The sequence below is a fragment of the Pristis pectinata genome, chromosome 11 (assembly GCF_009764475.1).
Source record: "Pristis pectinata isolate sPriPec2 chromosome 11, sPriPec2.1.pri, whole genome shotgun sequence".
NCBI classification, from domain to species: Eukaryota; Metazoa; Chordata; class Chondrichthyes; order Rhinopristiformes; family Pristidae; genus Pristis; species Pristis pectinata.
Genome location: NC_067415.1, coordinates 49,212,330 through 49,227,028, shown reverse-complemented (window position 1 = coordinate 49,227,028; position 14,699 = coordinate 49,212,330). Strand labels below are relative to the sequence as shown.

At 39.4% G+C, this 14,699-nt stretch overlaps 1 protein-coding gene across 1 annotated transcript in view; it reads left to right on the top strand.

The window, feature by feature from the left end:
* The window catches only part of zmp:0000001236 (mastermind-like protein 2), a 326,267-nt gene extending 322,329 nt beyond the window's left edge, over positions 1–3,938 (top strand). The window contains exon 5 of the mRNA XM_052026602.1: positions 733–3,938. Within this exon, the coding sequence (XP_051882562.1) occupies positions 733–1,766 (1,034 nt within the window). The 3' untranslated portion in view covers positions 1,767–3,938. The remainder of the gene's footprint in view (positions 1–732) is intronic.
* The last annotated feature ends 10,761 nt before the right edge of the window (positions 3,939–14,699 follow it).

Here is a 14,699-nt window from a genome sequence, read left to right as displayed (position 1 = left end):
TTTAATTCTTAAGTTTTAGGTGGTTGCCAATAAACTGGTTATTTTTGATGTGCCCAATTTTCCTTTACATTGTATAAGCAGCTGATCTGCCACCACCCATTATACACACATGTCAATGTTTGTGTTTCATTCCCAGTTAGTCTCACTGATGATGCAGAGTATGGTGAATAAGCAAATAGGTGGGCTTCAGACCTAAAAAAAAACAGGCTTTTCTTACTTTTCAGTTGATTTTTCTACCCCCACCAAGGCAACAATATTACATTACAGCCGCCCAATCCAAGACTGACCAACTCAGCACAGGCTAGGAATTAAACTGATTTTTATTTACTTGACCTGTGTAGTTTAGTCAATGTGAATGGTACATGGTTGAACAATCCAGTGTTAATTTTAAAAATGTACAGTGTGTAGCTGCAATGTGAGAATCTCATTTCTTCCCTCAACTGAAATACTTTCATCATCTACATATAATTAAATTAATTATTGCATGCTTTGCAATGAACTTAAACCATCATGATTATTGCTATTCCACTGAACCACCCAGACTAGCAAACCTTCAAATTCTGGATCAAACTTGTGACAAATTTCATTACCTTTTACCATTAGTAAAATTTCAATCATGCATGGCCTCACTAATGACTTTTTCCTTGCAGTGTTTAAACAAATTTCTGTGCTTCTTTCCACTATTTAAATCTATTTATATCTGAACATGTCTAACGAAATTTTATCTTACAGGTCCTGCGCCGGCAATGGGATTGAATACATCTCAACCTTTACCAAATTCTGCTCCAAACCACCGTGTGATTCCTCCAAGCTCTAGCCTTTTACAAGTGAATTCACCGAGCAACCAAGGACCTAGGATGCCTCCTATATCTGGAACTCAAAGTGACAGAACCATAGGAATGTACGGAAGTGTGTCGGCTTCCCAGCAGGCAGCATATACAGTTTCATCTAGCGTTAATCAACTGCAACATCACACAAGCCAAAGTCAAATGGGAATGACCCAGAACAACGTAATGATACCAAGACAGCCAACATTAGGTCAAGGGACCACAATGTCAGGGTTTGGCACTGCGTCTGTTGGGAGTTCTGCCATTTCTCAGCAGCAGATGAGACCAGTTTTGAACCATATTAGCACCAGTATGTCTGCACAGACACAAAGACTAACAAACATGATGACCAATTCCAGTTTGGCAGCACAGAACTGGACACCCCAGGGGGTGCAGGTGACTCCAAAACAGGCACAAATGGGACCTAGTGTAAGATTCTCTAATAACCCTCCTTTCCCAAATCAGTCTGTGCAGCCTAATATGTCCAATCAACACTTTGCTCAGCGGGGCATGGCACCACCAAACCAGATAGCTCCTGGAGTTCAGATGCGACCTTTGGCACAAATGAACCAAGCCATGAGCGGACAGACAATAGGCTCACTGAGTGGGCCAACTCCAAGAGCTAATCAGCCAAGACCTCAACCGCAAGCTATGGCTGTAATGAGCCAATCAGCAGCAAGCATGGCTGTGATAAGCCAGGCACCTTCAGTGCAAACGTTGCCTACAACCAGTTTTCCTTCTACCAACCAGCCCCCTCGAAGTTACCAGGGAACAAATCATAACAGTGACTTGGCATTTGACTTTCTCAGCCAACAAGGTGACAGCGCACTGTCAGGACTCAGCAGTGACTCTGATTTCCTTGACTCATTGATAAAAAGTAGCAACGATGACTGGATGAAGGACTTAAATCTTGATGAAATTTTGGGGCAGCATTCATGAAAAAGCCAGAGGATTGTAAATGTTATCCATCTGTTGGAGAGGTACTGATGGACAAAATTTATCTGTGCCTACAGCCAGCTGATGAGCCTCACAGTAAATCGCAGGTGTGCACAATTGTGCCCGATTAGATATAGGTTGCTCAATGGATAACTAGTTAAAAACATAACCATTATATCCTCCCCACCACATGTACATTACTGGGCTCAAAATGCATAGATTTTATGTGCTTAGTAAAAAGAAGTTTTGTAAGATATGTTTTTTACTGAAAATCATATTCTCTGTAAGAAGATTATATTTATACTTTTTTTCTGAAAAAGTTCTGTGAATCATTGTAGTGCAACATTTTTACTTACTAAAATTAAATTGTACATGTTTGTATTCTGTCATAGTTTTAAATTGACTTACATGTTAGATCAGCAGTCTACTTATTACCAGATTCAAATGCATACAGTAGTTTGCTTTTAAAGTGTTTTACAGTAATAGTTAATGTTTTATAAATGACCTGTTCTACTTTCATTGATTTTGTTACAGTCCAACAGAGTACTTTACCTTCACTTACATTACATTTATCCATTGTGAACTTCTGTGGCAAAACTCCTAAAACTATCAGTTTTATTGATAAGCAGCATTATCATTCAGCTACTTCAACTTCTTAGTAAGTAAACACATGATTTCTTTATCACTGTATGTTTCCACTTTATCTTGAAGAAAGATATGTTTGTCAACTCTGAATGTTTATCAGCCAGAACTATGGTAAAAGTGTTCACAAACTCAGAGCATTTACCAACATGAGAATAAGTCTTTAAACCTCCATGTACAAATTTGGAGAGAAGGCAGCATTTCAGCCTGCCTGCTGCACATTGTTTGAACTTCTTCGGCTTTTCATGTGGTTTTGTGGTGACCCAGCCCCTTTGGGAAATGCACATTCCTTAAGATTTTCATTTCAACAGTGCACCTCCAAAGAACCAACTGCTATTATTTATTTGTAGATTGCTTCCCAGGTTGAAAGCTTATTGTGGAAGGAAGATACATTGGAAAACCACGATTGGAAAATGGTTATCAGTTGGTCAAATAGTTTTGCAGATCTATGACTTACTTTTCTACCTTAAAGGTTAACTCCTGATAAAATATTAGTAATGGCACTAGTGCACATTCATCCTATAAAAATAAGTTTCAATTCAACTTGTGTATTTTCAGGGACATTAATAATTACTTGTTAATGAAACTTTCTATTTACAACTAATAACTTAGCCATCAGAAATAATTAGATACACAAGGAAAAGCAGTGCTACAACACCAGATTGAAATATCCTTCACTTTAAGAAGTCTAGTGATCTAACAATTCATTGCAGAAGTCAACCAAAAATTAAATTAGGTTTGGTAACAATAACTTTAAGCACTGACCACGTTTTATGCCTAAAGGATGCAGAAGCATGAAGAATTCAAACTTACTGACATCTAGGCTACAATATTAGACCTCACAAGATAGATCTGATATTGGTGCTGTACTAGGGCAGTGCTGGCTTTTGACCAGGTACAGGATGGAAGCCAATGTGATTTTCTGCCAGAGTCCAACCGCAATGGTAATAAATTTCAGGATTGTTGCATGTTAAGAAATTGCTTATCCAACCAATGTATGTTTAATATTTTTGATAACATTACACATAACAAATGGGTCAGAAACAAAGAATTGTCATTTTCATTCTGCATTTTTCAGTACCGAAATTTAGAGTAAATAGCATAAATAAAACCATATCCTCTGCATTTCAAGACTGAATTAGTTGAGGTCTGAGCACTTCATTTTTGAAGTAGTCTGAAAATAAATAGGATCATCTAATCATTCATTGTTATTGGGCCAATTTGCATTTGTGTGAATCAAATGTACATTTTTGTTTTGAAATTTTAAGTTAACATTAAACCCTGGTAACCAGTAAGCCTTTCTTCATTATCAGCTGAGTGGTTAATGATGTTGGAATTTTTATTTCATGCCACAAAGTTGACTTGCAAACTGAAACAATCAATGAAAATGACAGAACCAAGTCCTTTAGATATGCAGACCATGAGAAATGGTACTTTTGTATAATAGATTTTGTAAAAGTTCTATTGAAACAATATTATTATACTGCATTTTGTATTTTATTGTAATACAGTATCTTTCTTGAAGTATTTCCAAATACACTACTGCAGATGCAACAATTTGTCAAAAAACTGCTGTGATTTATTTGTTGTTGTAATTAAACAACAAACTTTCTGATTACAGACCACATCACACATTCAATGAGCCTAAAAGCTTCCAAAGGTACTACAACTAATTTTTTTCTATAGTTTCATTCAAGAAAATCGCAAAACATTTCAAACCCCCTAGATTTGATCCTGTCAATTAGCAGACTTCAACCAGGGGAATATCGAGACCGGCAAACTAAGGTTACAAGGCTCGGGGCAGAAAACATAAATAAGTCACAGTTTCTTTTTTTTTGTCATTAGGAAAAGTAAAATATAAGCTCAAGACCAGGTATAACTGTGTTGCTTCCCATATCAGCAAAGGTGGCTAACATTGTGGAAATCAATTCCGCAGGCTCCACTGAAGTGGCAGTCTCATAACAATGAAGATTGTTTTACTTTATTATAAATCTATTACATTTACTCTTAGCTGTGACCTGACATTTTGGGATTGTACAACAACTGGAAACTTCCATCTGCCTTGTCCCATTCTTTCAAAATATTAAACACCTCTTGTACTGCAGAACAATGTATTGCAATGAGATCACTAGTTTCTGGTCTTTTTTTCAGATTTGCATTTCTGTATAACAAGCTTCCATGTGCATCTAGACTATAGTTTCTCTGAAGCTCAATCGACTCTCTAGTGTTAAGTCCAAAAATGCTGTACTGAATCTTATGGATTTACATAATCTCATCATGAATGTATTGCAAAGATATTGATACCTCAAATTCCATTTAGATTTTATCTTACAGTATTATTAATCCGAAGTACAGGTTTTAAGGTCTTGTGAATCTATATCCAGAAATCCCTCTCTTCACAACAGTGAACTTACTTTCTTTCAGAATATGATTAGTGGGGATTTTTGTTTAACCAAAACCTAATATCCCACTTATTTCATTCTAAGTGCTGCTTTTTAACCCATCCCCCACCCCAAATCTTACCAAAGTCCCCTTCCAGTTTTGTTTTGAATATCTTAAGAATAGCTGTACAATTTTATAAATTTGAATACTACTCATGATACGAACATGAAAAGTAGCAGGAACAAACCTTCATATTTTGTCCACCATTCAATAAGATAGTGACTGATCTTGCAGCTTGATGGCACTTTACTAACCCTATATTCCTTGATTCCCATAATATCCAAAATTTTATCCAGCTCCACCCTGAATATACTCAGCCACTGAGTTGACAGTCCTCTTGAGTTTACATGTCCACATAAAAGTCTACTGCCCTACTCTCATCAATCCTCTGGTCACCTCTTCACAATTCAATCAAATTCATGAGACACAATTTCCCACACACAAAGCCATGCTGACCCTCCCTAATCAGTCCTTTTGCAATGGAGGCCAGTGTACCATTTGCTTTCCTAATTGCTTGCTGCAGCTGTATGTTAACTTTTAGTGATACGTTTACAAGGGCTCCCAGATCCCTCTGAATACAAAACCTTGCAAACCCTCACCATTTAAAAACTTAATTTCTATTTTCTCTACCTGTGGATGACCTCATTTTTTTCACATTATATTCCATCTGCATGTCCTCACCTTTAACTCACCCTGTCACTATCTAATCTGCACTGGCACCCAGCTTGGATTCACCTGCAACCATGGATATAATTCACTGGATATCCTCATCCAAACCATCGATGTAGATTATGAACAGGTGGGACCCCAGCAGTAATCCCTATGCACTTCAGTAATCACATTCTCTCAACCCAATGATAAATTTACTTCTATTCCTGTTCATTAACAAATCCTTAGTCCACACCAGTATATTACTGCCCCTTCCCCAAGTCCCATGTGCCCGAATTTTGTTTTATACACTTTGTGTGTCATGAATGTAGATCCTGTTGTAACTTCAGACAACATTCTTCACTGTCCACCACACCACCAGTTTTGGTGTCATCCACAAACTTACTAATCACACCACTTACATTCTCATTTCAAATCATTAATATGTATGACAAACAACAGGGAACCCAGCACCGATCCTTATAGAACACTACTGATCACAGGCATACACTTTGTGTGTTTGAATGTAGTTTCGCGTTTTCTTTCTAACTCCTTTCTTAAATTCCAAAATAATTTACAAGCCCAACCTTCTCTGATCCTCCCTTTTGTGAAGCCTGCCCAAAGATTCTCTTCAAGTCCTGGTTCACTGCATCCACTGCACTTCCCCAAGAACCATGAGTTTCAACTTTCAAAGCATTTTAAGAGACTGGTCAAGACCAAACATCTCTTTCAAAATCTAATCTGGCTGTGTCCAACATTTCTCTCCAGATACAAGATTCTTCCATTCATAAGTAATGAGGCTAAGGTAGCTGACCAATAATTACCTGAATAAACCCTCTCCCTCTTTAAAAATAGGCACTACATTGAACACAATCCAATCATACCAAACGGTCACACTCAGTGCAGGCCTAATATATAAATTTTACAATCTTGGCAAAGTCCTCCCTAATCTCTTTCTCAGGATTTTAGGGTAAAAGGAATTGGCACTTTGTCTTCCCATAACATGACTAACAACAAACACTTGCTTTCATCTACGATCATCTCACTTTGGACATCATAAGCTTCATCTTTAGAAAACCCTTCAACATCCACTTTGGGATTCACCTCCTCATTTGCTTTATTCCCTTCAATAGTCTGATGCAAAATGCTTATTCAAATGTATATTCTTTCTAGAAATTCCCTTTTACCAAAAGATATTAAGGGATAAAATCTTATCCCTACAGGGATCCCTACATCCACATTACAGCCAGTAATGTGAAGCATTCTATATAGTCACATAGTATAGTATTCTGCCTCCAAAAATCACCCCATTGATTACACCATACTATGTAGTGAATATAGGGGTAAAGATATTTTTGATTTTTTTTTGTCATTTTGTTTCCTCTAAGCTTTACAAAGTAAGCTTTTCAATTTCTCATTCTTTTATTCTCATTCATGTAGGTATTTATTCTAAATCATAATTAGTTTGTAACCTCTTTGTTTAGCCAAAGCATTCCAAACAAGTGCTTTTTCAATAAACTATATTCTGTATTTTTGAAAGCACTCATGAAAACATCCTATTGTTTGTTGCACAATTCTATGTACTAATTTCTTTTCCACCTCACCTCAGATAGTTCACTCTTGCCATTCTCAACTACACCCTCATCCAATCAGATCTCTGGTTATTCTACAGATGATTTTTCCTTTCTACTTTTACTTGAAATTTTCTATTATGTGGTCATTGTGTCCATTTTAACTGCCCAATGTACTTTGTTTCATATAATCAGATCCAGAATCTCCGCTAGAATCCTCCAATGTGTGTTATTGTTGGCCAGGTTACTAATTATAATAATGTGTTTCTGTTTCAGTAGTAATCAGTGTAATTACTGATGGTCTCTATTCCCTCTTTCAAATTAAACAATAATTATGAGATCAGATTAATCTACAATGACTAAGTATCAATTAACCACATTAAAAGGGGGTGACTAAGCCAACCAGTAACTCTCAGTATTAACACAGCAAAATTTGGTTTGGTAGCATCTAATATTTGGGGACTATGTGTGTTGTTGCAGTTACAAAATACCCTCCAATGTATGTATACACTTATGGTTCTTATTGCTATATTGTGTGTGCATGGCTAATACTCACTTGAAGTATTCAAGGAGGTAGATTGTGCTATAAATCATTGTGCAGTATTTTTGCCAGTTTGGAACTAGCAAAACAATTTATGCTTTCTCTTAATCTCACACACCTGAATGTCTCCAGCATCTGGAAGGATTTTCTGGCAATGAAATTTACAGTGATCATCAACTGCATTCAGGTTACTTGCTTATTTATTTATATTGGATAGTCTCTGCCATCATTTTGGTATTATCCAGAGCTTTTAAAGTTGCTTAAATCAGTGATGAATTAAGTGAAAGGTGCTGATAACAATCTTGACTGATGGACCAAAGCTAGATAGGAAAATGAGCTGCGAGATGACCACCAAGTCCACAAAAGGATATCGACAGTTAGCTGGCAGTCGTGGTACAATGTAGGTTATTCAGTTGGGGGAAAAAATATTTTTAAGTGATGGAAAATTAGTAAGTGTTGGTCTACGTTCAGGACTTGGTGAGAGCACATTTAGAATACTGGGCCAGATCTTCTGACGACTGTCAGCAGGCCCAAGCTTGCCAGTTGCACACCATTGAGAGCGCACTTTCCTTCCAGCGACGAAGCCTCCAGAGAGGCCAGCCCCCAGATGATTGTCAGGACCTGAACGATATAGGGCCTTCCAGACCGTGAGACCGCTGGATGGCCTTGACAGTCGATGTCTCCCGCCCTCGGGTTGTCAACCATCAGATAAATCGGTCTCTCGGTTCGCCATGCTGTGCCCCAAAGGAGAGCGAAGTGCTGGCTCAGTTCTCCATCACAAGCTCGGTTGTGAAACTTTCCAACCCAAGCACGCTTAGGCGTCGAATCAAATGAAAACTCTGAGTTACCCTTCTGGTAGCACGGAAAGAACCGCGTAACCAGAGAATCATTGAGTACCGTCGCTCAAAGCTGTAACAAAGGGTATGGTACAGAATCCATGGGATACCTGGATTGTTTGTGCTTCCGAAAGTTGGACGAAATTTCAATTAAGCGACATATAAATATCTGAATTTTCCTTGAAGGAGGGTGAGCAAAAGGCTTCATAAAACTTACCTGAAATGGTTGGATGAATCTTTGTTCAGCAAGTTTGGAGTAGCCACATGCCTCCCGCCATTGACCAGTCCAGGTCTTGGTTGCGTCACCCGCGCGGGTGCAAGGACCGGCCGATGGGACGTCCGCTTGGGTCGGGGCGAGGCTGATGAGCAAATGGGCAGCGTCATCTGCTTGTCTTTGGATAGGGAATAGCATGAAGGTGCTGGCTTAACAGGAGGAGCTGCGGGTGTACCATTGGAAGTTGTGTCCTACAGTGTGTAGTGGAGGTGTCCATAATTAAGGTAGGATATGCCATCCTTGGAGGCAGGAAGTGTGGATTCAGTAGATCGTTTCCTTGAATTGAGGGGTTGTCCTGTGGGGAGAATTTGAATAGGATTGATCCATTGAAATATCCAAGATACTGAAAGGGATTTAGAAAACAGAAGCTTCTCCAGAAACCAGATGCTTCTTGACACAGGTGTGGATCAGTGGGCATTCGTCTTGGTGTGCAGCGGGACTATGAGAACGAGCAGAGAGGACTGATAGACGAAGGGGGGGGGGGGGGGGGGAGTGGAGAAGGGATAATGGAATCTCAGTAGGCTGTCTCAGCCCAGAGCTTCCTTCTGCTTTTTGAATCATAAGGTGAAGAGGAGGTAGACCAAAATGATTAGAAAAGAAGCACATGATACAGAGGTTCCCTGAGGGGAAGGGGAGTGCGGGGGCAGAGGCCTGTGAGTTCAGGGTCATTTTTATGCAGCAGTGACTGCAGTGGTGTTTGATTTGCCTGCTTAGAGGATGAATGAATCGTTCCCCATTAATTGGGAAGTCGCATGCTGTAACTATGAAGTCCTCACTTTAGATTGCACTTGACGATTGTTGAATATTCTTCCAAGGTTTTCTGATGTTCCTGGTCTGTGTTGCAGGCTTTGGGTGGTGTGGTGGCTGGGGCATGTGGGGATAAGGGGCAATAGGGAACAAGAGAGTGGCCCTAAAGAGGGCATCTAGCAGTTATCACTTTTGAGAGCAAGAGGCAAAGAGCGAGAGAGTTGGGGTGTCCAAGATGGGAGAGAAAGTGGGGTAATTGAGTAGGAAAGCAAGTTAGAGAGAAGGAAGTGAGTGAAGAGAGAGTGAACAGATAGGAGGGGCTCTAAAGGAGTGGACAGACTCGGAGGGAGTTCGGGGAAGGGCTTAATGGTGAGACTGAGGGAGGGAATACTGAAAAAAAGAAGACAGGTTGGTGGTTTGTGAAGGTTGAGGAAAAGGGTGTGGGCAAAGTGAGTGCATCTATGTGTGTGTCCTACATCTGTGCGCCAGAGACTGATCTCTAATCATTTTGGACCCCCTTGCCATTGGACAAAGGCCTCACTCTGTCAAGACTGTTTGGTAGCACATGTGGAACACGCACCCTGCATTCTTCAATCCTCAAAGAGACTGTCTAAGAAGAAGAGTAATGAGTGCAACAGTGTTCGAGGCTATTGTTAGAGTTTGTGGGTAATGCTGTATGAAGGTTTATTTACTGAACTTGGCCATGAAAGTGAGGTCATCAAACTTTTGCAGTACTGCATCTAGTTCCCCAGGGCTAGTGCTGACATTAACTGCCACGGCTCCCTCAAGTTCCACTGCTTCCTGAGAGTTTGTCTGGAGGGTCTCCTGTCCCTACAGAGAGTATTTCTATATTTCATCATTGCCTCTAGTGCTGTGTCAGAAAGTCTCAGGACCTGCTTTCTCCCACCATGTGCCATTATTATATCTTTTTCCATGTCAGAATGAGTTTCACAACAGCTCCCAACACCTCCCACAGCCACAAACTAATCCCTTGTAAGCAATGCACATGGCTTTAAGCAGTACAGGTGCACTTAAATGCTTAAGGGATGCCTAATGTTCACAATATTGGCTCACTGCAAAGATGTACAGCTCAATGCTTAAGTGTTAGTTCTGGCTGCACAATGCAATCATGATAACTAGTATGTGTAGAAATAATCAGAATAAATATTAAGTACTGTGCCAAACATGACCTCCTTTTCTTGACAGGCACCTTGATGTTAATGCTTGATCATGTGCAACGTTAAAAGAAAGTCATAAAGGAAAACAATGAAATACATTTTAAAAACAATTTTTGTTGCTACCTGCACAGGAAGTAGCAGCTGGGGTATCATGACCCCCGAAGTATGCACGTTCCACTTATGCTGAAAATCTGTTATCAGTGTCTCAGAAATGAGGAATGTCTGCAGATGTTCAGTGGAGACTGGACAGTGAGAGAGTTTTCTTTCCATTGATTTTACAAACCAAGGGCTGACAATTTGTCATGGGCAAAACAGAACCACTGGAGGTAACTTTAGCCATAACACAGGTGCAAGAGTAGGCCACTCAGCCCCTCACCCTGCTCCACCATTGGACAAAACAGTGGCTGATCTGATTTTAATATCAACTTCATATTCTCAGCTACTCCTGATGATGTTTCATCCTCTTACCTATTAAGAAGCTATCTACTTCTGCTATAACAAAATTCAAAGACTCAGATTCCACTGCCTTTTGAGGAAGAGAACCTCTGAGAAAAATTTCACTACCTTAAATGGGCAACCCCTTATTTTTAAACAGTGACTGTAAGGTCCAGATTCTCCCATAAGAGGAAACATTTGCTCCACATCCACCCTGTCAAAATCCTGAATATCTTGTATGTTTCAATCAAATCCCCTCTCATTCTTGTAAACTCTGACAAATACAAGTCTAGCCTGACCAACCTTCCCTCATAAGACAATCCAACCATTCCAGATTTCACTCAAGTAAATCTCTAAAATACTTTCCAATGCATTTGTATCCTCTCTTAAATAGAGACCAATAATGTACATAGTCCTTAAGATGTGGTCTCACCAACACCAATACATAACCTCGCTACTTTTGTATTCAATTCCCTTTGCAATAAACAACTTTCCATTATCTTTCCTAATTATAATATGTGTATACTAGCCTTTTGCAAATCATACATTTGGATATACAGATCCTTCTGTATCTTAAAGCTCCGCAATCTCACACCATTTAGATAAAGTGTTTTTTAAATATTTTTCTCACCACAGGCAGTTTCCCATATTATACTCTATTTGCCAGCTCTTTGCCTACTTGCTTAACCTATCCATATCCCTTATCTTTATGTCCTCATCACAACTTACTTTCCTACCTAAAATAAAAACAGAAAATGTCAGGGTGTAGCGGTTGTTACCACGGAATAAAACAAGACTCTACTCGGAGGATTGCCAAACAGAACTGGTTTATTTTCCCGCCTTGCGCGGGCCCTTTAAGGGAGAATGTTCCCGCCCAAAACAACCGGCAATGACGTAAGTCCTACGTCATCAGGACTTTCCCGCGCGCGGGTTCTCCCCGTCGCTCGGAAAGACAAGGCCCGCCGCCATCTTGGGCCTCGTCGCTCCGACGCCGCGCGACCCGACTGCCGAGCCGGTTCGCCCGACTAGACGGTGAGTCGCCACAAGGGGTAAGTTTTTTACTCAGAGAGTGGTGAGTGCGTGGAATGGGCTGCCGGCAACAGTGGTGGAGGTGGATATGATAGGGTCTTTTAAGAGACTGTTGGATAGGTACATAGAGCTGAGAAAAATAGAGGGCTATGGGTAAGCCTAGTAAGTTCTAGGGTAGGGACATGTTCAGTACAGCTTTGTGGGCTGAAGGGCCTGAATTGTGCTGTAGTTTTTCTATGTTTCTAAAATGCTAGAAACACTCAGCAGGCCAGTGGAGAGCGGAAAATAGAATTGATGTTTTCCAAAAGTGCTGCCTGACCTGCCAAATGTTTCTAGTATTTTCAGTTATTTTTATATTCCAGAATCTGCTGTTTTTTAGATTTTTGAATTATTTTCATCCTTTCTTGAATCTTTAACAAATACAGCAACCATATCTTCAGTCCCTTCAACAAAGACATTTACATAAATTCTAAAAGGTTGAGGCTCCAGAATAGATCCCTGTGACACACTGCTCATTACATTTTATCAACCAGAAAAATACCAATTTATGCCTACTGTTTCCTAACCATCAGTCAATCCTCTATCCATATGAATATATTATCCGCTGCACCATGAGTTTCTATTTTCCACAATAACCTTTGATATGGCACCTTATCAAAAGCCTTCTAGACGTCCAAATATACTACATCTACTGATACCCCCTTATCCAAAGCATATTTTACTATTTCAAAGAGCTCCAATAAATTGGTGAAAATGATTTCCTTTCATAAAACCACATTGATTCGTCTGATTATCTCAATTTTTTTCTGACTGCCCTGCTGTAATGTCTTTCATAATAGCTTTTAACACCTCTTATAATCAAACCTCCTGGAATTACACATTATTCATTGGGGTTTATTATGTTGCATCAGAATGCCAAATAGTTCAGCCAAATCACCAAGGGATTTAGTGTTTGATATTAGTTATCACATGATTTTAAACCAAATTTCTCTGTTCTTAAATAGAAAGGTATGAACAAAAAAATAAACAGATTAAAGTTTGTACTCAGTATTAACCCACATGCCCTATCTTTGCAATCCACTCAGAAAAGTACTATAGATTAGAAGAATTTGTCAGGAATTTTGACACCAATTTCTCAGCTCAAAATTCCTCATTATTCCAGGAACAGTATATCAGTAGAACCACCAGGTGAGCTACATCTCCATCTGGTGGACCCAGTGAAAGATGGGAGGGAGAAGGATTAGGCTACATTGTGAGAAAAAGCACCAGGAAATTAGTGGAAGACCAATGCCGCATAGGTTGTCATGCTCAGTGTAGAAGGAAAATGCTAAACTTCCAAGCTCACTAGTTGTGATGCTGACATTTGTTTGCCAATCATGTCTGTAGTGACTTCTCCCATAAACATCAGTGTTTGCAGATAGTGGATTGGAACCGTCCAGTCACTTGCTAGCTTCTGCAGCAACAAAAGTGGATGTGCATGAATATGCCCTCTAAGCAAGTAATTTCAACAGCTGAGTGCCAGTTTATCATACTGTATCTGATAGCAGGTGAAAGCAGAAGGAGAGATTAAGTGGAAGTAATTGTGAGAGCATGAGCAGCATTTTGGGTGTGAGTGCCTGCAAAGACAAGTTGCAGCGATATCTTTGTAGCTGATTCATACAGAGTGAAATACAGGCTGTCCCTGGGTAATGAACGGGTTCTGTTTATATAGGCATCCATAGGTCAATTTTGTCCATAAGTTGGAAAATACACATAAATTACTTGACACGGTAACCGTACCTCCACAGTATTGTAATGAATGGCATCAGAAACCTATAAGACTGATAAGAAAGAACAATTACTAAAAGTAGAGAGAGAGAGAAAACTAGTTCTGCTGTTCATAGGAATGAACTTGTGTTCATATGTCAAAACTTCAAATTTAATAGTATTATGGGAGTTTGTTCATGTATATATAGGAGTGAACATAAGTTGGGCGTTCTTAACCCTGGGACAATCTAAATAGAAATGGAATTGTTTCATACTGCTGAGTTAAGTGGAAGATCCTTGTGGTCTGTGCAGAATGAAGATCAGATAGGAAGTTTTAATTTGGCCATCCTGCTGAGATCATTAAGTTTCCTTCAGTACTGCAGCCAATTTCAGGTGAAAATGATAATGGCATGGGAATGTTATACACTTCGCATCATGCCTCTTCACCAATTTGCCTGTAATGTATTGGATTCTTCTTAACTCATTGGGCTTTAACCATCAAGGAAAAATTACAAGTAACATGTAATCCTCTGAGGCAAACAAAAATCCAGCAGGAAAAGAAGTCCACTATGGCTCTCAAAAGAAGTTAAAAAATAGTATAAAGAAAAGGCTTACAACATTGTCATAAAATGCAGTTAACCTGACTGGGAGAATTTCAGAATTCAGTAGAGGAGGACCAAGTCATTAATAAGGAAAGGAAAAGCAGAATATGAGAATAGGCAGGCGAGAAACATAAAATAAGACCAGAGAAGTTTCAATATATAAATAGAAAGAAAATGTTGGCAAAAGTTAATGTGGGTGCCTTTGTAGACTGAGAAAATATATTGGAAAAAAAGGAGAATGACAT